Below are 21,738 nucleotides of genomic sequence, written 5' to 3' on the forward strand. Positions count from 1 at the left end.
ACTTACCCCTCCCCCTCCTTTTCCTTTTTCTTTCTCTCTCATCTGCACCCTGCTACTTATCTATTAGTCAGGTCTCATATCACTATCAGACCCCCCTCTCGTCTTTCCTCCTCCTCCTCCTCCTCCTCCTCCTCCTCTTCTTCATCTTCCCCCCTCCATTCATCTTCCTCTCTGTTCCTTCCCTCTGAGGGTGTGCGCAATTGTTCTTTCTTCTCATCTCTGTTATTGTCTTGACTGTACACCGGCACTCCCCTGCAAGATGTCGAGGCAGCCTAAATTGCGACCCAAGTCGCATATCCCTGGCTTCCCAGACGCCATCTACAATCTCGCTGCGGTATCGTCTTTGTCGCAACTGGAGTCTCGCGCAGGACTGGGAGATGAGAAACATGACCAGCGCGTCTTTCGTGTCAAGCGCAAGCATGTATTAAAGGCTTGCGATCGCTGCAGAGTTAAGAAGACCAAGGTTGGTGAAGTACTGGGTTCTTCTTTGTCATCTTTCGCCTCTACCTTGGCCTCAGTGCACTTCGATGGCCAGCCATGCTCATTCATGTTAGTGTGATGGGAAACAGCCGTGCAACCGTTGTTCGGCCTACAATCATCCGTGTCTGTTCCGGGAACGGAAGGCTACGCAGACCAAAGTATACTCTCGAGGGTAAGGTCATGATTCTTACTCTGCGTTATTTGGTGTGCCCCCTTTCATTGTGGTCTGTCAGAACTAACTGGTGGCTGTGCGTGTGGATAGATTCGTCGAGATGCTTGAATCCCACCATTCGCTGGTTGTCAAGGCGCTCCAAAGGCTATACAAACTATGCATTGACAAGGAAGGATTCCCCGGCGAGCCTCTCGTCGAGCTCTCGGACGGTCAGCCTCTAACTCATGCCATCCTGGATCGTCTCGGATTGATTAAACAGGCCGAAGAGAATCCAGAGGAGCCCGAGGAAGACACTGAAGACCTGCGGTACCTGCGGTTCCTGTCCACCTCGACGGATTGCAGTGCTACGACGGATCCTTCCCCGGAACCAGCCACTCCTCCGGATCCTACTCCCAGTAGTTGCAGTCCTATCACTCCTACCTCCTCCAAGGGGCCAGAGCCTTGGAAATGGGAGTTGCAACCTGTCCAGCCCCTTCACTCGGGACAATACCCTCATAGTTACTCTCATCCTGTATACCACCAGATGCCGTTGGCGCGAACAAACCTGGAGCCACATGGCCTCTCCAGTGAAGATAAATGCCCAGAAGTTGTCCCTTCTATGGCCGACCATGGACATCCCCTCTATTACTACATGGCTGCGAGCTGTGATGAAGGGCCCCCAAAAAGCCGCCTGGAAGCTGGCGTGGCAGCCAGGCCAGGCTCGCACCAGCCCGCCACCGCATCGGGATTTCCTGTGGTCATGATGAATGACTTTAACCTCCATGTACCGGAGCATCAGCCCGTTTACCCATCTCTTCCATCTGGCTGGACATATACATGTGGATAGGGGTGGTCACATATCATAGTATCTCTATCAAGTGACTGCGGTCCTTTTCATACTCTTTTCTACCCACTTTCTTTCCATCTGACCGGCCTTCTGACGCCGTCCATCTCTCGTTCCTTGTACATGCACATGATACAGGCCGACAGCCATTCTTGGCCGCCTATTCTGCTTTCTTTTTAGCTCTGTATCGTGCTGCGTACGGTTTAATGTTTTCTATCATAGCCCTTTATGGAGTACCTGTGAAACTCTCGGCAAGGTTTATTCTACATCATATCATACCCGGCATGGCGTTTTGATCGGCTCAAGCTAGCCGAGACAGGATGATTCACTGACATGTACAAGCAGGCAAGGTCACAGGCGTTGAGGGGTTGTTCCTTGACCTTCCTCGACTCATGCGTTCGTTACTACTACTAGATACGGGCCTATGTAGGCCTTTACTTCACTTCATAGTCTCTCTCGGACTTGATACACCGACTCTTTTTACTCTACTCGCACTTCTTATCTTCTTCCTTCCTTTTTTCTCGTTTCTGGTCACTTTTCTTTTCTCTCTTCCCAGATATCCCAGAACAGAACAGAACAGAACAGAACAGAACAAAGAAGTGATAAGCGAGCAGTTTACTACACCATACATACATATACAACATGCATGATGCATCAATAGGAAAAGAGAACAACTCCTCAAGGTTAGATTGTGATTCGGCAGCGATGCGCGTACAATGAATGAATCGAACAAACAATAAAACAAATCATCCCTTAACACCACACCGCCCCTTAAGAGCTAACCAGTACAGCAAATGACTTCTACTAATTTCAGTCAGCAAAAACTAAGCAAGGGGCCTCGTACTAGTGTGCTACTTTATCTAAGGCGAGGAGGTTGCTGACTCGTCCGCTATCTACTACATACTGTAGCCTCATATGAAGAAGATGCCAAGCCAGTATGCAAGCCACACAATCACGCTATGCAATTGCCCCACCACTACATTTGAAGGATTCATTTGATAGTAAAATAGTAAATAACACAACAAAGAACAACACACTGCAACCAAAGACAAAACACGAATAGCAGACTGAATAAGGAATATTACTAGTATTTAATTACAAGCACATCGTTTCCACCGTAGTTTATCACAACTAAGTATTTACCCTTATGAAATACAACTTAAACTGCCCAACTATTAATCAAATAACTAGTAGGGGAAGAACAAGCATAGTAAGTACTAATTACCATGAAATTATAAATGTATGAAGAGAAGAATGATACTACAAGACAAAAATTGAGATTTCAAATATGAAAATATCCCCTGCTTTCATTGCGAATATGCTATGGTATGGTATGGTATGGCATGGTATGTAAGTTATATAAGATGATAACACAAGCAGCAACAGCAACAGCAACAACAACAACAACATGATGCAAATGCAAAAATTGCAAAAGTACTCCATCCAAATGATGAGATACACAAATCACCACGGATTAACAATGATTCCTTGGATGTAGTAGCTAATGAAGAAAAAAAATAAAAGAAAAGGAAAATGAAAACTCCCGTAGTATAGTTAGTAGTGGTAGAAGTAGTGGTAGAAGTAGTAAGTATCCCGTAATAAAATGAGTTTGGTTTTATTCTTTCTTTTTTTTCTCTTTCTCTTCTCTCTTCTCTACTTAAATCCACACTTATCTGCTTTAGTCATCAACATCGGTCTCTGTGTTCGTGTCGCTGGTATCTCCTGCATCTCCGTCGGTGTCACTTTCGTCATCGTCGCTGGAGTCGTCAGAGGGCTTCTTGGTCTTCTTCTTGGGTGGTTGGCCGGTCTTGAGGGCTTGCATTTGGCCGGCTATTGAGTCTGTAGTTTATTTCGTGGTTAGTATAGGATGATCTATTTGTGAGACTAAAGGTTTAATGGGGTGGCTTACCCTCGTCAGGTTCACTGATATCATCCTCCTCATCCAAAGCGGCCGCCTTGGCCGGGTCGTCAATGTGAAGGGTGATTTCCATCTTGGTATCGAGACCCAGGTAGCTATCACAGAGCATGTTCATGACGAAAGTAAAGTCACCGACTTGGGGAGGAGCCTGGAACTGCATCTTGAGAGTCTGGACGTTGAAAGTGGGCTTGCCGTCGGCGTCGAAGAGGGGCTTATCGAAGGTGGTGAAAGTGAAGGGAGGAACGGCCATCTTGCCTTGCTTGGCGTCGGCCAGGAAGATGTGCCACCGCGGCGAGTGGTCGCGGGCCAGGTAGGGGGCGTGAGCGAGGGGAGGCTGGATGGATTCGACCTTCTCTTCGACCTTGACGCCGTTGACGAGCTTGGTGGTCTTGTTCTTGGCGGGTTTGCGGCCCATTATGGCGTCGAGGTCATCTTCGTCGGGGTCGATGTCTTCGAGGTCGGTGGGGTTGACTGGCGGGACGTCTCCGCTGTATCCAGGAGGGATGAAGCGGGCCTTGACGACCAGTTGGACGAGACTGCTAGGAGTGATGACCTTTTCGCCCATGACCTTGAAGAAGGCACGGGAGACTTCGAGAACGGGGAGCTGCTTGGCAACGGTAACGGCGGAGGTGTACTGCTTCTCGGACATGAGGCCGGCACCGACAGTGAGGCTGCGACGCTTGTCTTCGGGGATGCTCATGAACTTCTGGACGGTGAAGTGTTCCTTTGCGTCGGCGCCTTCAACAGACTTGACGACTTCCTCGGTGAAGTGGGGGAGCTGCAGGAGAGGGGACGAGCCAGGCGCAACAGCTTGGATGAGATGCTGGGAGGTCCGGAAAGAACCCAGGATGGGTCGGACGTTACCGAATGCCAGAGCGATGGCTGTGAAAGCTTCATTCAGCGACAGAGCGATCGGTGCAGCTTCGTACTTTTCTGTAGGTACATCAGTGTTAGCCGATTCTAAAGAGACGCATTGGATGCAAATTCACGTACCTCCGTTAAGTGTAGTGTCTTCCAGGTCAACGCGGCCGAGGTAAGCCCACAGCAATGCCAGAGCCTTGCGTCTGCTAGATTCGTCCAAACCCTTGATGATCTCGCGATCCTCGGGCGACAGGAAAGTGGAATCCTCAGCCAGAACCTTCTTCTCGAGCTTGGCAAGTCCAGCATCCGTTTTAGGTCCCTGAAGCATTTCCTTGAACTCTGCGCCGGAGGACAGGGCGTTGACGATGCCGCCATCGGTGATATCCTCTTTGTATTCGCGGAAGATGTTTCCGGCACTTGCGACAAGAACCCGTTCCTTAGTGTAGCGCTGGGAGCCATACCACCATTTTCCGACAATGTAGGGCAACAAAACACCAAGCAGTGCACCGTAGACCAGCAGAGTGTACTTGGAGTTACCCTCCGAAACGATGAACGTGGGCAGAGCGATACCGATGCTCATGCTCTGCTTGCCATCAGGGTGGCCATACTGGATGTAGTTGTTGCGGATTTCCTCGTCGGTGAGCGCCTTGTATGCCTTGGTAAGCTCAACGAAACGTTCGTTGAGCATCTCAATAGTCTCATTCTTTGCGGGGTCCGGCCGAATCTTGTCAGGATGGTAGATAAGTGAAAGGCGCTTGTAGTGTCTCGAGATGGCTTTCTCATCAGCGCTCTGAAAATCGCCATAATTAGTACTGCTACGTAACCTATTGGTGGAGGCGACCAAAACGCCAGGTGGACAGATTGAATGCTCACCCTTGAAACACCCAGAATGTCATAAGGATCCCAAACTTTGGGCACCGTCCTCGCGGTGACGACGATCAGGTAGGCCATCCACACCATGACAGCGTAACCCACGACAACGGTGATTATGCGCTTAATGCGGCGCTCTTTGCGCAGGCGTTTGCGCTTCTGCGCCTCAATAAGCTCTGCATGTTCTGGCTTGAACTCGGACTTTATCCGGGGAGCGGTGTTTTCGAGACCTGCAGCAAAATGGGAGAATTAGTACCAATCACAACCGGTCGGTGGAAACCTGCGAGTCTCTAGAGGGTATAAGGCTGGTACGAACCCTTGCTCGGCCGGAGAAGGTTATATGTGAGAGGGAGTGTGACAAGACTGGTGAGGGTCAGGACAAAGAACGGGAAGAATTGTCCCTGGTGAAAAAGTCAGTTCGTGTTTTTCATTGGCTTCCGATCCAAAAGGCGACTGACCTTGTCATCGTAATTGTAGTCGGTAGACATGGTGAAGCAATTTCACAATGGACACGGTCGCCCGCAGCGGGCAGGACTGGAACAAAAAGAGTGTCTCCCGGACACTGAGTAAGCTGCGTGACAGATATGTCCAGCAGATCAAGACAATTAGTATAGGATTCAAGTAGTATAATAGAGGAGCATTATCCCTCTGTCAGGCGTGACAAAAGAGTGTGGAAGGTGGAGGGAAGGTGAGAGAGCAGGCCGGAGTAACTGTCGACAAGATGGGATTATCCGCATCGGCGTCGGCTGTACCTTGTGATCGACCGTGTCCTTTACGGGGCCGTAGGGGGCTACACCGCCTGCTTTAATGGGATTGGTGGCTTGGTCCCAATTATTCAGGCTTTCAGGGTCATGTGCTTAGTTTTGGGACTACTTTTGACTTTTAGCTAACTAGTCCTCCGTAAGGCGTGACTAGTTCGTCGATGACTCTATTGCGATGAGTACATTTTCACTTGAATGCTCTGTTGTATGAATGAATTATCATGGTGACATCCTTTTGACTAATGTCAGGCCGTACATACTGATACTGTACAGCGCTCAGGTCTATCTACTAGGATACAGGAAAATCTCCGGGTTTAGGTATACAAGCATGTCACATCCAAGCTTCATTTCATCATAAAACTGGTATCCGTCTTTTTTGTGTATCCCAGGAATGGACAACTTTTAACGCCATCCCAAACTTTTTGGTAATTTTCGTTTCCTCATAAATTTCGAGCATCAGAGCCAGCTCTGGGTATTAGCGTGGGAACGGGGGTCCCCTACACGCTAGACAGACGGAAATGCAAAAAGAAATCCGCACAATGTGAGTCACTTACCCGCTTCGCAGGGAATTCAAGCGCCAAAATGACCGGAGACTGGGTCGGGCACGAACTCGACCCACGAAAGCGACTAAGCCCTCGCCATGGCAGACCCTCTGATCTCGACGTTGCAAGCGTGCCGGTTTCCTCCATGCCAGCGTTCACATGGCCAAGCCTTTCAAAAGACCAATCCAATCGCGCCTCTCCCTTCTCACAGGTAGAGGAGATCTTCATTGCTACAAGTCATTGACTTGGGTCCTCCATTGAAAACTGGTTCTCGCGCATTTATTTCGAGAGCTGGTATTGTTCTGGTTTCGCTGATGTCGGATTTTGATTTTCGATAATGTCGGGATGGGGCCCGTTGGCGATCGGTTGAGTATTGCGTGCCATTTGGATATGCCTTCGTTTCCCTTTTTAGGTTTTGTTGAAAAATATTTTTTCCACCGCCTGGACGACAATTATAGGATTGCTGCAAAAGAAAGCCCAATGACGTCTGCAGGATTAAAGTCACCCAGGTAGTGCGTTTAAGGATTGTGGACTATGAGGGAAATGTTAGTCATTGTTCTTCCAGTGCTAGAATTTGAGTCAAGAAACTCACCAATCGATATAGTCGAGTCCACCGAAGTACTCCAACATGCGATAACAGAGACCAACATCGTCGCCCGGGACACCGCCAAAGAGACGATACTGTTCTGCCTCCAGCGTAGAAGCCTCCATCCTCAGCGCACGATCACGCTTCTGCCCTAGCAAATGCCCATAGTGCCAGGTCGGGGCGGGTATTTCAGGACAGTCGAAAGCGGAGGGAACAGCTGGAGCGCAGGTATTGACAGGTCGTGGGAAAGGGTGGGACGGAAGAAGTAGAGGATTGACGCTGCGGTTTCGAGATCGGGGTCGTGTGCGACGTCGATTATGTCTCTGGCCCATTCTCCGTCCAATCCGGCGAAAAAGAGGATATATAGCTTGTTGAAACTTTTTTGTTCTTTTCGAGGTGTAGGTCGTAAAGGTGTAGTAGGGGAAGCGGGTATTTTTTCAAGACAATAGTCCCCAGTTATAAAGAGGGGATCTATTGTCCGAAGAGGTCTTTTTTTTATAATAAGACGATTAGAAAGGAAGGAGTGACCATCACCCCTGGGAAGGATGAGATGAGGTGAGGAAAAAACCCAAGCCAAGGGGGGATCAGGAGATCATGAAGCGGGAACATGCGTATATATAGATGTGGATGGCGGATGGAGAATGGCGCAACCCGAACGATTGCCGAAACGGGGAAAGCAGTGGTGTGACTCACTACATCCCAATAAGGTTACAAAGGCACAGAAAGCAGGACGAAAATCTTCACATCCGGCTCGGGGGGATCCACCCAAGCATCCCCCTACTGTCGGGAGTGCCAACTCCACTCTGATGCAGTCTAGAAGCAGAAATACCTAACCCTGCTTGCCGATGGTGAAATGTGGTCTCATGGAGAAGGGCGATTGCGTAGTGATTTGGCTCGCACCAATTCATCTCTAGTGGCCCTACGGAGCACAAGGGCGCGACTCCGTAAGTACAAGAAGTTTCACGAATTAGGGTTCTCCTGAGTCACTACTCCCCGACAAAAAGTCTAGTTACTTAGTCTACTACTATTCTTGGTTATACCCTTTTTCTTTCTCTTTCCCTTGCCTCCTCCCATCGTGATGGAACCAGTAAGAACTATTCGCTACCTTCCACAATGAGTGAGAAAATTCTGGTTCAGCCTAGCTGCCTAACACAAATAAAATCTCTGATTGAGTTCTGTGCGCCTGGCAAAGGAAACAGAGACAAAAGAAGAATTTTAATGCGGCCCAGTCAGTAGTACCCACGGTGCAACTTAATCGGAATAAATGGAATTATTAGACCATCAGGAGACGTTGAACAAAGGGTCGAAAGAGAACTGAATAAAGAATAACAAAAAATAAAAAAAAAATATGTCGTCAAATATTATCCCAAAATGCAGTGGTCTGACGCCATGCAGAAGGAGGTTCTCGGCCCCGAATGAGCCAAATTTTCTTTGCGATGAGCAAACAAGGTACTCCTGTTACAATACCAAAACCCGTCTCCGATGCCGCTGTCCCCAGTTGTGATGTCATGTGATCTCGATCGACATAGTTTTCTCTTAGTCATATCTATATCCACGCACTTTTCTTTTCTTTTTTGCAGGACCACATTTGAAACCCACGAGGACTCCAGTTACAACCACGCACCTTGCTCAAGCCGTTTCAGCCTGGCCGAGTGGCGAGGGGTGGATGCCGTACGGGCCGAGCGGGTATTATGACGCGCCAAAATTACCTTGCATTAGTCGAGTCCAAGGCAGTTTAGTGTTCAATCACTTCAGTCAGTCAGGAGATGACAACAACATCCTACCCCGGCTGCTTCGGCAGCATCTTTCACTTACGGAGGAAATCGGGCATCTTTTGGTTCAGTTGTCAAACTTGTCAGATTTTGTTTCCTATTTACTCCGCGCGTCGATCTATAGCGGCATGGCTGATAGATGGTACTACTAGTAGTACTTAGATAGTACTAGCAGTAGTCTTTATTGTGCGGGAATCGATCAATAATTCTAGATCCAATTTTCCCTTTTTGTCGATCAATTGTTGACGGGACGGAACAACTAACTATACGGGTGCACCCTTTTCGATAATCCCAATAATAAAAAATAATGCCTCAACACAGCCAAAACCGCATCAATAACATCCTACCCAACCAGTTCAACTAATTAACAAGGTATATCCCTCAAACTCATTGAATTCTCGCCCCCCTCCACAAACTTACTCACCTTGGGGGCAGCAAATTTGAGGGAAAAATCTCTGCAGATCTCGGTACAAAAAAAGAAAAAAAGCCGCAAAAAAATTCTGCTTTGACCGACTTTCGTGGCTCTAATCCGGCTTTGACACATGTCCCATACTATACTCCTTTGGCATCGATAGTTATTCTTTGTGCTGCATGAGTGCTTTTTTGTTTGTTCCTGGCGAACGGACCCGGACAAACCATTTGCGATATGCGACTACGTAGCGCGTGGCTGGCAGGTTCTCTAGTGAGATGCATGCCTGAATATACTGCAGTAGTGGATATCAAAGTTTTACTGGCATATATCTTTCTTAGGATGTATGCCTGAATCACGGAGTAGAGTTCCTGTTCAAGTTGTTTGTTTATTGTTGGTTGGTTGGGTAGGTAGCTGCAGGGCAGACAGGATTGAAGCAAACTGCGAACCTACCACTTACTAAGTTACTGATATGCATAGCTATAGCTATGAAGCTATAGTATAACTACCCTACCCCAACCACAACTACCACGTAGTCCCAACAAACGTGGCCCATCTAAACATCACATCTACTTCGTTTTTCACACTCGCAAACAAACCATCCTCTCCCTCTCTCTCACTCACTCACAGAAAGACAAAGCCCTATCGCACTAAACCAACCAACTAACCGACCCCCAAACTGTGTGTCCACTGTCCAGCTTCTACGTGGGCACACTGGAACTACGTACTAACTCATCCCATCTCTTTCCGTCTTCCCCGAGACTCCATTTCCAACACTACCTACTTACCGTCGGAGTCCCATTTTCTCTTCTAACCCCCGCAAATGGAGAACACGATAAACTAACTAACTAGCCCTGATGTGACCCATCCAAACCCTCCCCTCCCCTCCCCTCCCCCTTTTACCACAGTTTGTTATTATTGTTTCTAGTGGTGGTGGTGGTGGTGTTGTTCACGCATGAATAACAAAAAGTACTACTACGTACTACGTACCTTGCAAGCCCTAGGGCACGGCAAACCTACTCCACCCCTCCACACTACTATCTACCGCCCCCTTTTGTGGCTTTCATTCACGATGGGGGCGTAAAGAAAAAACCGAGTGTGTGGAGTTTTCTTGTGGGCGGGAAATCTTGGCTTGGAATGATCGTGGGTTTTCTAGACTGGGAGGGAAGACTACTAGGTCTAGACAAGAAGTTCGGGAGGGGAGGAAGGGATGGTGGATGGATGGGGGCGGTTAGTTGCGGGATGGGATGGGACGCACACTTCGTTTGTGTGTTGTGTTGAGTCGTGCTGTTGCTAATATTGGAGATGAGGATGTGCCTGTGTATGTGTGCCTGAGACGGGAAAGATTGTTTCATGTGGTGGTCTTTATTCGTGTTGTTGTTTCGGGGTTGGGTTGGTTCCTTGGTTGAGGATATAAGGTATGACAACCAATGGGTGGTAGTAGGTATCTACTAGGTAAGTGATCATGGATGGGATTTGCTTCTGGCCTACTGAGTACTACAGGTGTGGTAGATACTTTTCCCGGTTATCCAAGGAGAAAGGAGATGAGGATGGGAATGGGATACACACTACGTAGGTATGGAGGGTGGGAAAACGCCTCTGACGGAATCGAGACTGCTGAGGGGAATGAAGAAGATGGAGAGCATTCCCGTTCAGCAACCAATCATGCCATTTTGGTGCGACTCGGTAATTGAAGGTGGTACAGCAACGCTCCACACAAGCAGAAATGCGAAGAGGGTCTAGACTGGCTACATCATCGTCATACACTGACGGGAAATGGAGAAATTGTGAAACGAGAAGTCGCTCTTTGTCACCGCCAAGGCAAAATCGAATCGTTGACATGACGGCTCGGCTAATTGTCGATCCCGCGCCGGATGATCTCCAGCATTTCCTCGCCCTTTGGCGCCGTCGTCAGATTCTCATACCCTGTCCGAGTGACCAGGATGTCGTCTTCTATCCGCACGCCACCAATGGGAATGTATTTCTCGGCCTCCTCGAAGTTGATGTACTGCGCCTGAGGCAGTTTCCGGGTATTTGCCAGAGCCAGCTTGGAGAAGTAAACGCCTGGCTCGATGGTGACCACCATGCCCTCCTCGAGCAAGGGGACTGACTGGCTCATGGCTGGGATGAAGTCAGGTCTGCAAGGTCTGTTAGGCAGCCCCATGCCCGTGATTGGCTTCTCGGATACGTCGTGGACTTCCAGTCCAACGTGATGGCCCAATCCGTGAGGAAAGAAAATGGCCGACGCCCCCGACACGCGAATCTCCTCCACGGTGCCCGGTTTGAGGACACCTAACTTCTGCAAGCCCTTAATGGCTATGTCGTGGGCAAGCACCTGCAAGTCGCGGAACCGCACACCTGGCTTAATGCGCTTGATACACTGCTCCTGCATCTCTTCTACGATTTGGTAGACGTCGCGGGCATATGAACTGGGCCAATCGGCGGCCAAAGGAAAGGTGCGGGTCACGTCACTTGCGTAGCACTCCCACTCTGCACCTGCGTCCAGACAGACCAGCTGTCGTCCTTTGAGGGGCTCGTTGTTCTTCACATAGTGGAGGGTGGCTGCGTTGGGTCCTGAACCAGCAATGATTTCGTATGCTTGGTTCTTCGCTCCGTGCGACACGCAGGTGTCGAGGAAGAGGCCTTCGATCTGGGCTTCATTGGACATCTTGTGGATTTTCTCGAGCACTTTGCGATGGGCTAACCCGGATATCTTGTTGGCGTGGCGTATCATACGAAGCTCATAATCATCTTTAACCACCCGCGCCGCATCCATTGCGGGCAGCAAGCGCTGATCATCTAGGTTCAGTTGCCGGAAAATGAATTGGGGCTGCTGAGAGCTATGAAGGATGTAGACTGGAGCGGCATGGTTGTATTTCTCTACCCACGACTGAATATCGCTCTGTAGGGAAGCATAGTAGCGCACTTTGTCTACGTCAAACCGCCGTTCAGCCTCGTCTGTGGTCAACGTGGGCCCCATCCATATTGCGCGGTGCAGGTCAAAGTCCGGAACATAGAGAACCAGTAAGTCATTGTTGATGTCGTAGGTAAGAAAGCAGTCTGGCTCATCGGCTCCACTAAGATAGTAGAAGTACCGTCGCTGTCGAAAGGGTTGTGGTTGGTCGGAATCGCCCCAATTGATGGTTGGTTTCCCAACCAGGTAGATAAGGCCGCTGGACACTCCCAGCTTCATTGCAACTTTGCGCGCATGTTGTTTGGCTGCGCCGAGACTCCCTGTCAGTCTTCGGACGTCCCAGGATTAACGCAGGAGGAGAATGATAAGGCGAGGGAGGAGAAGAGTATATATCTTGGGGTCACAACATGAGACATACCTGGATACTTATCGATCCCTTCGCCGCGCACCGTTACGCTGATATCGCAGGCACCAAGGCTCGAGACAAGCTCCGGCGGGATTGAAACACGCATCCTGTTGCTTACCACGGTCTACAGGCAGAAAGGGGGAAGGGAGGACCTATACAGACAGGCCTGTCACAGAGGTGAGGGACCCGAATGAAGGCACAGGAAGGGAGATAGAGGGACTGGAGGAGATAAGACAGCGCTTAGAAAGCGAGAGGAGGGAGAGAGAGAGGGGGAGAGGAATGACAGCCAGCGATAGCGTGTCTCTCTATCGGATTTAGACAGGGTCTCCGGCGGAGTCCATCGGTCATGTATTATTACTGCCGTGGAACAGCTAAGATACCAGAAATAGGGTGTGACTGATGGCCTGGCCAGACTGTCCATACAGTATCTTACAGACAAGAGATACGTTCTTTAATGTGAGATGATTGAAGAGTGACGGATGATTAAGTACCCTGGATCAGGCATCCAAAGGGACTCTTGGAGTGTGCCTCATCCCTTTTCCCTGGACTGCTTGGGACCTTGCATGGACAGTTATTTGGAGGGGACAACTTAGTTGGCCAGCAGACATATGTAGGAGTGTATTTGATCTCAAACGTGGCCCATCTAATTTCTGTATCTCCTTCAGGAGTTCACAATATGCCTTGAGTGCTGTCATCCGGAAGCATCGAGCGCATCGCCCGGAAGCGTCGCTGCCTTTTCGCCCCCCACATGCGCCTCTCTCTCTCTCTCAGTCTCTCTCTCGACCTGGGCTTCTGCTTCTGGTTTCTTGGTCCCGACCTCCAACTCTCCCCGTTTGAAACTCCCTCATCATCGCTCCTCATCTCTTTCCCACTCCTCTGCGACTTTCCCATCTCTCATTCCTTCCCTTCCCCTACGCCTTTCATCTACCCGCTATTTCCCTAGCGTCGCTTTCCCTCCTTATCTCATAACATTCAGCTTAGCGTTACCATCTCTCCGCCAGCGAGTCCGTGTCGACGCAACATCTCCAACCAGTCAATGAACGATGCGGGGATCTGAGGCATCGGGGCCCGGTGCTCTCTTTGATGCTCCCTCGACTCTTGCCACGTCCCTTGGAATCAATCCCACCGCTGCTCCTGAACCCCCTCCGACCGATCCCAAGTTAGTCGCCTCCAACATCGAGCAAGTCTTGTTGTCCATGTCAGAAGGCAATGGCGGTCTAGTTAGCGTCAGTGGCAACTCGTCGGGTTCTACCGGCAAGGGTATCCTGATAGGCGTCCTCTCTGCCTTTGGGTCCGCTGCCGTTGCAGTGCTTGTACTCGCCGTCTTCTTTTTCTTCAAATACACTCAGCGTGGTAGAATCATTCTCGATCGCATCGGCCGACCGGGTGAATTCGACGATGAACAAGCGTTTGCGCGCGAGGAGGCGGAAGCCTTGGAGACGATGGATGATCTCACGCGATCGGAGTATATGAGAGCGAAGGGTAAGTCACCGGTTCTTGGTCCATTCTCTTGGGCGAGCGACGACCATGGGGTCCAGTCAAGCATGACGTATGTGCATTTGTCGCTAATACAACTACAGCCTTCATCGAAGCCAATCCGCCCGAGTCTGTACAAACCGACATATCGCTCTCTCAATTCCTCGCGATACAAGAAAAAGGAGTATCGGCTTGGGAATTCCAACCAGAGCTGGAAATCGCCAATTGCTTTGTTGAAGGCCGTACGGAAATCGAGTTCTACGACTCGGAATGCAGCGTCCAGACCAATTTGCCTGTTCCGAAACAAAATGACGTCTATTACTGGGAGGCTAAGATCTACGACAAACCTGATAATACTCTTATCAGTATTGGGATGACTACGAAACCGTACCCCTTGTTCAAATTACCAGGTGCGTCTTTGGGTGTCTCGTTGGGGGGAGATACTGGTCATCCGACGGTCGCTAATTTGTTGCTTATGATGTCAGGCTTCCACAAGACTTCGGTCGCATACCAGTCCACGGGCCATAGGAGGCACAACCAGCCGTTTGCACCAACGCCATATGGTCCTCACCTTCTGCAAGGTGATGTGATCGGCGTAGGGTATCGACCTCGCTCGGGTACGATCTTCTTCACTCGCAATGGCAAGAAGCTGGAGGACGTCGTTCACGGTCATAAAGCGCAAAACTTCTTCCCCACTGTTGGAGCCAATGGGCCTTGCTCTGTCCATGTGAACTTCGGTCAGATGGGTTTCGTGTTCATCGAGGCCAACGTCAAGAAATGGGGACTGGCCCCTATGACTGGTAGCCTGGCTCCGCCTCCGCCTTACGGCAGCGAGCAAGGCAGTATCCTACTAGAGTCGGGTCGGGAGAGTGCAGCTCAGATTTCCCAACGGGTTTACCAGGATGCCAATAATGCACGCACCAGTTCGACTGTCCGTGTTGCGCCATCTGCCAGTCCCGGCCCTGTGCGGTCACCCACCGACATTTCTTTGGCTCAGCTTGCCCACATCCCGTCGAACGAGGACGTTGGCGAAGGATCCAGTCGAACCAACGTCGTCGATGGTGAGCAAGTTCCCTTGTTGCATACAGACGATCTCGACCAAGTCCCACCTCCCGAGTATTCCAGTCCGGACGGCAGTCGGAGAGGCAGCGAAGACCTGCACTCTGACGAACAGCCTCCGATACCTAGCTACGACGCTGCTGTTGGCAACCGCGACGGTCACGGCACGCATCCCAACGAGACTCCTTGAAAGGCGACCGAGGTCCCGCATATATTGTTATCGTTTATCCATCAGTCATTGGCGCAGCGTCTCTTTGATGTGTATACGGCATGTTTCAGCCACTGGTTTTATTTCTACTACTGTACCCTGATTTTAGCGGCCACGGTCGGCGTTCCACGGGCGGGATTCTACGGGTTAGGTTTCACGGTTACGCCGCTAGACGTGGCAATGATGAATTTTACGTATATAGGGTCTGGTCGTTTCTGTCTTCATTTGTCATTTGGAACAATTGTCCCGGTTGAGGTCGTGGGCACCTTGCAGGGCCGAATCCCGTAAAGCTCACGTTCCCTTCGAGTTGAGGCGGTTGGCCAAGGGTCTTCTCGGCCTTGACGGACCGACCGGACGAGAGAACAATGCTGTTCCAATGATTACCTTGTTTCCTTGCGCAATTCGTGTCAAAAATCGGTGCTATTGAACTGGGTGGATTTATTGCGGTGTTTGTCTAGGAGTACCATTTTTCATGGCTGAACACATACAGTGGCTATTTATATCATTCCTTGTCTGCGCTTCCCTGTATCTTCTTGTGTATGTGTAGCAATCGAGTGGTCATCTGCCTCTTACGCCGCTGTATAACCAGCGGCAATCCACTATTTTGCATCAAGAATAATTGGCAATCAGGTAGTAGCACGGCGTATAATAATCAAATTAGTAGCCAGAAGATCGTAGTTTGTAGAACCGGTCCATCCATTGCTCCATTCCCCCACATGTTCGACCCAATAAATGTGATCATTATTAACGCTATCAATCTAAGTACTATGTACTAACTGTATCTATAATTATCCAGTGATATTCAGCGCTGGGATTATTTCCGGGAACAAGGCTCTTTCTCAGTCCCTCTGTTGCTCCTTCCGCAACCAGCGCGTCATCGATCAGTGCCAGTCAGTGACTACTCTCTGCTCAACCTCCCTCCCCCAATCTTTCTCTTCCATCATCATATTCCATCCTTTTTCATCCTCCACATTGCATTTCTCCGTTCGCACGCAAGATATGCATCTCCAAATACCCACTAGACGACGTCCACCGGCACTGCATCGCACGATTCTCTTCGTCCTTGATCTTCCATAGACTGATTCGACTGACTTTGCTGGTTATCTTCTCTCAACGCATATGATAGAGTTTCTGTTCCTCCCTTGTCCCTTGGCTGGTCCTCGTACTGCAATGGCTCACCTTCCCTGCTGCTTTTCTCGGTCGGACATTGCCTCCCATTAACTTTATCTTCTCCAAGTTGAATCACTCAGCAGTTTTGAAGCAACAACAGTCACCAATATATTGACTTCACACGAGTCATTCGTATGACAGTTACTTCTCTCACTTTAAACAATACCTCTTATCACTCATTGGCTCCTAAACAAGCTCGCTCAATTTTGCTTTTGCCGCCAACGGTGATTTCCGACTTCCCCCTCCAGCCACTGAATCATCTGTTCAGCCCCGGCCGTTAGCGTGCTGCAGGTGCCCAGTGGCGAGCAAGTGACCGCCAACAACTGGTGCGCTAACTGGCCTGGTGCGACGCAGTTTTGCCCCAGATTCACGGGGAAGTGCCGCCCCCAACAGTGGACGCGCTGGGGGTTTGGAACCTTTTGTCGCATAGGCCTGGCTGCCAGCCTGACCGCTATCTAGGTTGAAAAGCATCACGCAGCTCTCCAAGAAGAACGGGGAAAGTTTCTTCACCTCATCCTCACCACACCTCTCGACTTGACGTACACTAAATCGAGGAAGTTACAGCCGCCCACAGCCACATCTGCACAATCAAGCGAGGGTGGTGTGCATTCAATATCTGCGCTCAGCCGCCCTAGGTGGAGTATATGCATTTTGGCCCTTGCTTATTCTCCGACCAGATACGCAGTGCAACAACGGCGATAGTTTCTAGTTTGTGGGAACTGCTTTATAGCTTCATTCCGATAAAAAGCGTAAGGATCGCCTGGCCCAGATCCTTGGGGTATCCACACAAGGTCCGGCCGCTACCCCAAGTGGTTCTCTGAAAAAGGGCTAGAGTTCGTCCGGAAGGGCTATTTTACTGGGAGTCCAACACATCCCATCGATTGCTGGTTCAATTGATGCCCTGGCGACTTTTGCCTTGAGCCATCTTCACACTCAAAATGCAAGAGTCTGAATTGCCTTTTGTAGGCGCAAACCCTTCAGAAGCAGCTGGCCAAGGAGATGGACCCGGTCCTCCAAGTCTGCAGATAATCGTGCTGGTAAGTTTTGTCTCACATGCTGTGTTTGTCAGTCCCGTGTGGCCATGACGTTGTTCTTTACACACATGATTGCGAACCCTGAAAGTCTGCCTACTGGCGAGTCCGATCACTAGCATCGATGCGCCATTTCTCACACTTCTCCCCGCGCCATGTTCTCGAACTCTCACTACACCTCAACCCATTTCATCGCTGGCGAGTTTCGCATTCAAGGTCGACCACTAACGCTTCCCTTGAAAGGGTCCGACAGGAGGTCCCCGTGAGGATAGAGTCACTGGACTTCTGGTCCGATCCACATCCACCAAATGGTCCGCAAACTCGATCGTAGCTGTTGATGCGGGCACCCTTCTATGTGGCATCATCGACACTTTGGAACCATGTGATAATAACCAAAAGTCGTCGGATCAGGGGCCATTTGCTGGGCTCGAACTGCCACATAACAATGTACCAGCAAATGCAGCCCATGTTTTCCGGCATATTATCGGCGCTGTCTGCATCACACATCCTCATCTAGACCACCTGTCAGCGTTTGCCATCAACACTCCAGTTCTGGAGGCTGGAAGTGGCGCGAAAACGTTGGCCGCCCTGCCTTCGGTGGTTGCTGCTATTAAGACTCACGTGTTTAACGATGTGATTTGGCCAAACCTCTCTGATGAGGATGGCGGTGCTGGCCTTGTTACCTACCAACGACTAATGGAGGGCGGAAACCCCATGATGGGGCGTGGTGATGAAAAAGGCTATACGCGAGTCTGCGAGGGCTTGTTGGCAAAATGCCTGGCTATCAGTCACGGGTGTTGCAGGCAGAGATCTAGCGTCGACAATGACATTCAACGCCGGATGAGCAGCGCCCCTTTTGGTGTTGACCCAATGAGGTTGAACCCAAGGGCCTATTCGATGTCATTCGACGAGCCAGAGACCGGCTACTTTTCCGGAGCACGTTCGCCAGGCTATCGCGTACCCGGCAAGGATGGCTGGGCCACCGTGGAGTCGTCAGCTTTCTTCATCCGTGAGCCTACGACAAAGCGAGAAGTGATCATCTTCGGCGACGTTGAACCTGACTCGATCTCAATGAATCCGCGCAATAGACGCGTGTGGGAAGCAGCAGCACCGAAGATCGTTGCCTCTCAACTGCGAGCGATCTTCATTGAATGCTCCTATAACGATGATGTTGACGACGCCTCCTTATACGGCCATTTGTGCCCCCGTCACTTGATCGATGAATTGATTGTATTGGCACAGAAGGTTACAGAATTGAAATACCCAGATTCGTTTTCGATAAGAAAACGCAAACGTGCGAGTGCCCCCGAGGCAGCCGGCGATCCAGCTCTCAGTCCCAAGTCAAAGAAGGCTGCTCTCGCTGGCGAGAAAAGTGGAGGAGGCTCTCGTCGGGGATCGGCCAGGACGTCACGTCGCCATACGCGTGCCAGAGTTGCTGTAGAAGACATTGACGAAAACATGGAAGGAAGCCCAGCCGTTTCCCACGCTCCGAGTGAAGTTGGTATGGATGTGTCGCTGGCAGAAAGTTCAGACCCTCTCACGGTGCTCCAGTGGCCAGAACCACCTCTGACCGGACTACTAGTCTATATCATACATATCAAGGACGATATGAATGATGGCCCACCTCCTCAGGAGCGGATCCTGCAAGAACTTAAAGCCCAGGGACAAGCTGCTGGACTAGGATGCGAGTTTCGAGTTCCCACACGTGGCGAGAGCGTCTTAATCTGATGTCGGTTACCGCAAGTCCATCATGGCTTGTCTGCCTTGCACCGAACATGTCCGGTGCTCCTTACTTCTTGTGACACGGAACCATGCAATAGAGGGGAACATATCAACGGGCTATATCTATACATGACTGTGGACCATGTCATATGAATCCAGTTCTCATCTGGGGGCCTTGTCTGCAATGATGATCCTTAGTGCATCTTTCCCTTACTTTTCCATTCCTATATGTTCTATCCTACTTCTCTTGTTCTATCTTTTGGCGCGGCTTTTGTGAGCAGATTTATCTCTCGTTTACCCTTTTGCTATTGCATCATGTGATTTAGCAGATACCACCGGTGCAATCGAACATATTGTCATTAGAATCAGAATTATTAACCCCTGGTCACTATGGCATGGTTATTTAGAGTGACCACAAGACAGTCATAAGCACCGTAACAAAGTACCAGTAAATAATCCCGGAAACAATCACCAACTCATATCCTAAGAGCTCATCTCCTCTCCAGCCTTAGCAATAACATCTTCCCAAGCGGCCCCCTCCCCCCTGGGAACCGTCAACCCCGAGTTCTCACCCTCACCAGCAGCAGCAGCAACCCCACCCAAAACACCCTCCCCATCCCTCGCAAACTCAATCAACTCCTCCTCACTCCCCCACTCCCCCATAGCCATGACACCCACGGGCACCCTCCTTCCACCATCCACCACATCATACCCAGCCGGACAACTAATCGCCGGACAGCCCGAGAAATTCGCCAACCAGACATACTCCATATTCCTAACCGTAGAATTCCCATCCGACACGCCGCGCTTCAGATCCGCCTCGCCGCCCGCGATCTTCCACCCCGGGATCGGCGTCGTCGGCGTGACGATCATCAAGCCAGGGTGTTTCTGGAACAAGTGAGCCAGATGTGTCATGAGGCAGTTACGGAGACGTTGCGCCGCTAGGAAATCCTGGCCTTTGATTTGCCACATGCCCATTGAAGCCATTACCTTGTTGGCGGGCGTGAGGTGCGAGATCTGGGATGGGGTGAGGGATGAGGTTACTTCCGAGAGAATGGTGAGAGCGTGCGCTTTTTGGCCTTCGGGGAGGTACGGGATTGTGATGTCGATTATCGTGTAGTTCTTCAGCTTGCGGTAGTGGTCGAGGGTCGCGTTGAAGATGGCGAGGACTTCCGGGGAGGCGCGGTCGATCCAGGGACGGACGATGCCGATGGTTTTCTGGGGGTTGTTGTTGCTGTTGTTGTTCGGGGTGGAGGGGAGGGTGTGGAGTGGTGAGGGGAAGGATGCTGAGATGGGGTCTGAGGATTCAGGGGCTGGCGTGGCCATGAGTCGGTAGGCGAGGGCTAGGTCGTCGATGTTGGAGGCTAGGGGCCCGTAGACGCCTGTGGTGGATGCCAGTGAGATGGTTGGAGAGCCGCTCACGCGGCCGTGGGTGGTCTTCAGTCCCCAGATGCCGCAGAAGGAGGCCGGGATGCGGATTGAGCCTCCGCCGTCGGCGCCTAGAGCGATGGGGACTAGGCCTGCGCTGACGGCGTAGCCGGAGCCACCGGAGGAGCCGCCGCAGTAGTAGTCGGGGTTATGGGGGTTTCTGGGGGTGCCGAAGTTGGGGTTGTTGTTGGTGGTGTCTGGGGTGTGAAGATGGTGGTTAGTTGGATTAGGAAGCTCAGATGAGGTATGTTGGGAACTGCACTACTCACCAAGACCCAACTCGTGCATGGTGGTCTTGCCAATGACGATGGCACCGGCGTCCTCCCATTGCTTCACACACCAGGAGGTGCCCGTGAACTCGCCGGTGAAGTCGAGCTTGCTGCCCAGGGTTCGTCGGTATCCTTCCATATGTACTTCGTCCTTGATTGCGACGGGGATGCCATCCATTGGGCCCAGTGGCTTGCCATCTTTGTACCGCTGTGTAGAGGCTTCTGCTGCGGCGCGAATCTTGTCGACTTGCGAGTCTAGAAAGGCGATCGAGTGCTTGCCGGATGGTTTGGCATCGCGGCGGATCAGGGGCAGTAGGGTCTCGACGACGGCAAGGGGAGTCAGTTCGCCCGAAGTGTAGCGAGCGATATAGTCGGCAGAAGTGTAGTAGCCTGCATTGCTTTGTCGCTTTGGCGTGGGAACTGGCAGGTCGGCAGCGGGAGCATTGGGGTTAGCGACGGGAATCACGGTCGGATCATACCGGGCGGAGTATTGGTCGAGGGGGAGGTTGCGGATGACATCGAAGCCAGTGGTCCCCCAGAGATAGCTCTGGATGAAGCCAATGTTCTGGATACTAGAGAGGGGAGATGTTTAAGCAGTTGTGGCTGAGAGGGAAGATGATGAGAAAGGAAGACATACAGACTGGCGCCGATGGCCAAGGGAAGGCCGCGGATGACGGGGATCACCTGCTCCTCATTCCTGTACGGCACGGTGGGGCCCGGCCGGGCCTCTGGATAGTGGATGAATGGAGCTTTCTCACCCATGATGCGATCAGGAAGTGTCGGTGAGAGTGGAGGAAAAAGAAAGAAAGAACTTACGGGGAGAACTTCCTTTCTTTTTCCTCCAGCTTGATCGCCAAGCCA

At 50.8% G+C, this 21,738-nt stretch overlaps 8 protein-coding genes across 8 annotated transcripts; 3 read left to right on the forward strand and 5 right to left on the reverse strand.

The window, feature by feature from the left end:
• The first annotated feature begins 163 nt into the window (after positions 1 to 163).
• BO79DRAFT_31006 (Zn(II)2Cys6 transcription factor domain-containing protein) lies at positions 164 to 1,673 on the forward strand. The gene is made up of 3 exons (XM_025689054.1): positions 164 to 463; positions 555 to 652; positions 743 to 1,673. Exons 1-3 carry the CDS (start codon positions 260 to 262, stop codon positions 1,476 to 1,478), a joined length of 1,038 nt encoding a protein of 345 aa, XP_025538291.1. The 5' UTR covers positions 164 to 259; the 3' UTR covers positions 1,479 to 1,673.
• Positions 1,674 to 2,774: 1,101 nt separating this feature from the next.
• BO79DRAFT_288546 (J domain-containing protein) lies at positions 2,775 to 5,817 on the reverse strand. The gene is made up of 6 exons (XM_025688697.1): positions 5,583 to 5,817; positions 5,441 to 5,525; positions 5,128 to 5,354; positions 4,387 to 5,044; positions 3,385 to 4,326; positions 2,775 to 3,314 (listed from the first exon to the last, which is right to left on the reverse strand). Exons 1-6 carry the CDS (start codon positions 5,610 to 5,612, stop codon positions 3,154 to 3,156), a joined length of 2,103 nt encoding a protein of 700 aa, XP_025538292.1. The 5' UTR covers positions 5,613 to 5,817; the 3' UTR covers positions 2,775 to 3,153.
• An 840-nt stretch (positions 5,818 to 6,657) lies between these two features.
• Positions 6,658 to 7,581, reverse strand: BO79DRAFT_238653 (uncharacterized protein; the record flags this gene model as incomplete). Its single annotated transcript, XM_025684833.1, has 3 exons — positions 7,020 to 7,581; positions 6,866 to 6,890; positions 6,658 to 6,831 (listed from the first exon to the last, which is right to left on the reverse strand). Exons 1-3 carry the CDS (start codon positions 7,343 to 7,345, stop codon positions 6,658 to 6,660), a joined length of 525 nt encoding a protein of 174 aa, XP_025538293.1. The 5' UTR covers positions 7,346 to 7,581.
• A 3,220-nt stretch (positions 7,582 to 10,801) lies between these two features.
• BO79DRAFT_209845 (aminopeptidase P family protein) lies at positions 10,802 to 12,754 on the reverse strand. Its single transcript, XM_025682683.1, has 2 exons — positions 12,527 to 12,754; positions 10,802 to 12,413 (listed from the first exon to the last, which is right to left on the reverse strand). Exons 1-2 carry the CDS (start codon positions 12,618 to 12,620, stop codon positions 11,047 to 11,049), a joined length of 1,461 nt encoding a protein of 486 aa, XP_025538294.1. The 5' UTR covers positions 12,621 to 12,754; the 3' UTR covers positions 10,802 to 11,046.
• Positions 12,755 to 13,454: 700 nt separating this feature from the next.
• On the forward strand, positions 13,455 to 15,467 carry BO79DRAFT_31081 (SSH4 family protein). Its single transcript, XM_025689055.1, has 3 exons — positions 13,455 to 13,996; positions 14,095 to 14,400; positions 14,476 to 15,467. Exons 1-3 carry the CDS (start codon positions 13,558 to 13,560, stop codon positions 15,237 to 15,239), a joined length of 1,509 nt encoding a protein of 502 aa, XP_025538295.1. The 5' UTR covers positions 13,455 to 13,557; the 3' UTR covers positions 15,240 to 15,467.
• A 1,194-nt stretch (positions 15,468 to 16,661) lies between these two features.
• BO79DRAFT_269324 (uncharacterized protein) lies at positions 16,662 to 17,225 on the reverse strand. The gene is made up of 2 exons (XM_025687186.1): positions 16,954 to 17,225; positions 16,662 to 16,882 (listed from the first exon to the last, which is right to left on the reverse strand). Exons 1-2 carry the CDS (start codon positions 17,075 to 17,077, stop codon positions 16,692 to 16,694), a joined length of 315 nt encoding a protein of 104 aa, XP_025538296.1. The 5' UTR covers positions 17,078 to 17,225; the 3' UTR covers positions 16,662 to 16,691.
• A 100-nt stretch (positions 17,226 to 17,325) lies between these two features.
• Positions 17,326 to 19,560, forward strand: pdeA (3',5'-cyclic-nucleotide phosphodiesterase PDE1). The gene is made up of 2 exons (XM_025681279.1): positions 17,326 to 17,464; positions 17,702 to 19,560. Exons 1-2 carry the CDS (start codon positions 17,366 to 17,368, stop codon positions 19,184 to 19,186), a joined length of 1,584 nt encoding a protein of 527 aa, XP_025538297.1. The 5' UTR covers positions 17,326 to 17,365; the 3' UTR covers positions 19,187 to 19,560.
• Positions 19,561 to 19,663: 103 nt separating this feature from the next.
• BO79DRAFT_288551 (amidase) lies at positions 19,664 to 21,639 on the reverse strand (the record flags this gene model as incomplete). Its single annotated transcript, XM_025688698.1, has 3 exons — positions 19,664 to 20,805; positions 20,878 to 21,449; positions 21,515 to 21,639. 3 exons carry the CDS (start codon positions 21,637 to 21,639, stop codon positions 19,664 to 19,666), a joined length of 1,839 nt encoding a protein of 612 aa, XP_025538298.1.
• Between the last annotated feature and the right edge of the window lie 99 nt (positions 21,640 to 21,738).

The sequence above is a fragment of the Aspergillus costaricaensis genome (genome assembly GCF_003184835.1).
Source record: "Aspergillus costaricaensis CBS 115574 unplaced genomic scaffold BO79scaffold_21, whole genome shotgun sequence".
Lineage (NCBI taxonomy): Eukaryota > Fungi > Ascomycota > Eurotiomycetes > Eurotiales > Aspergillaceae > Aspergillus > Aspergillus costaricensis.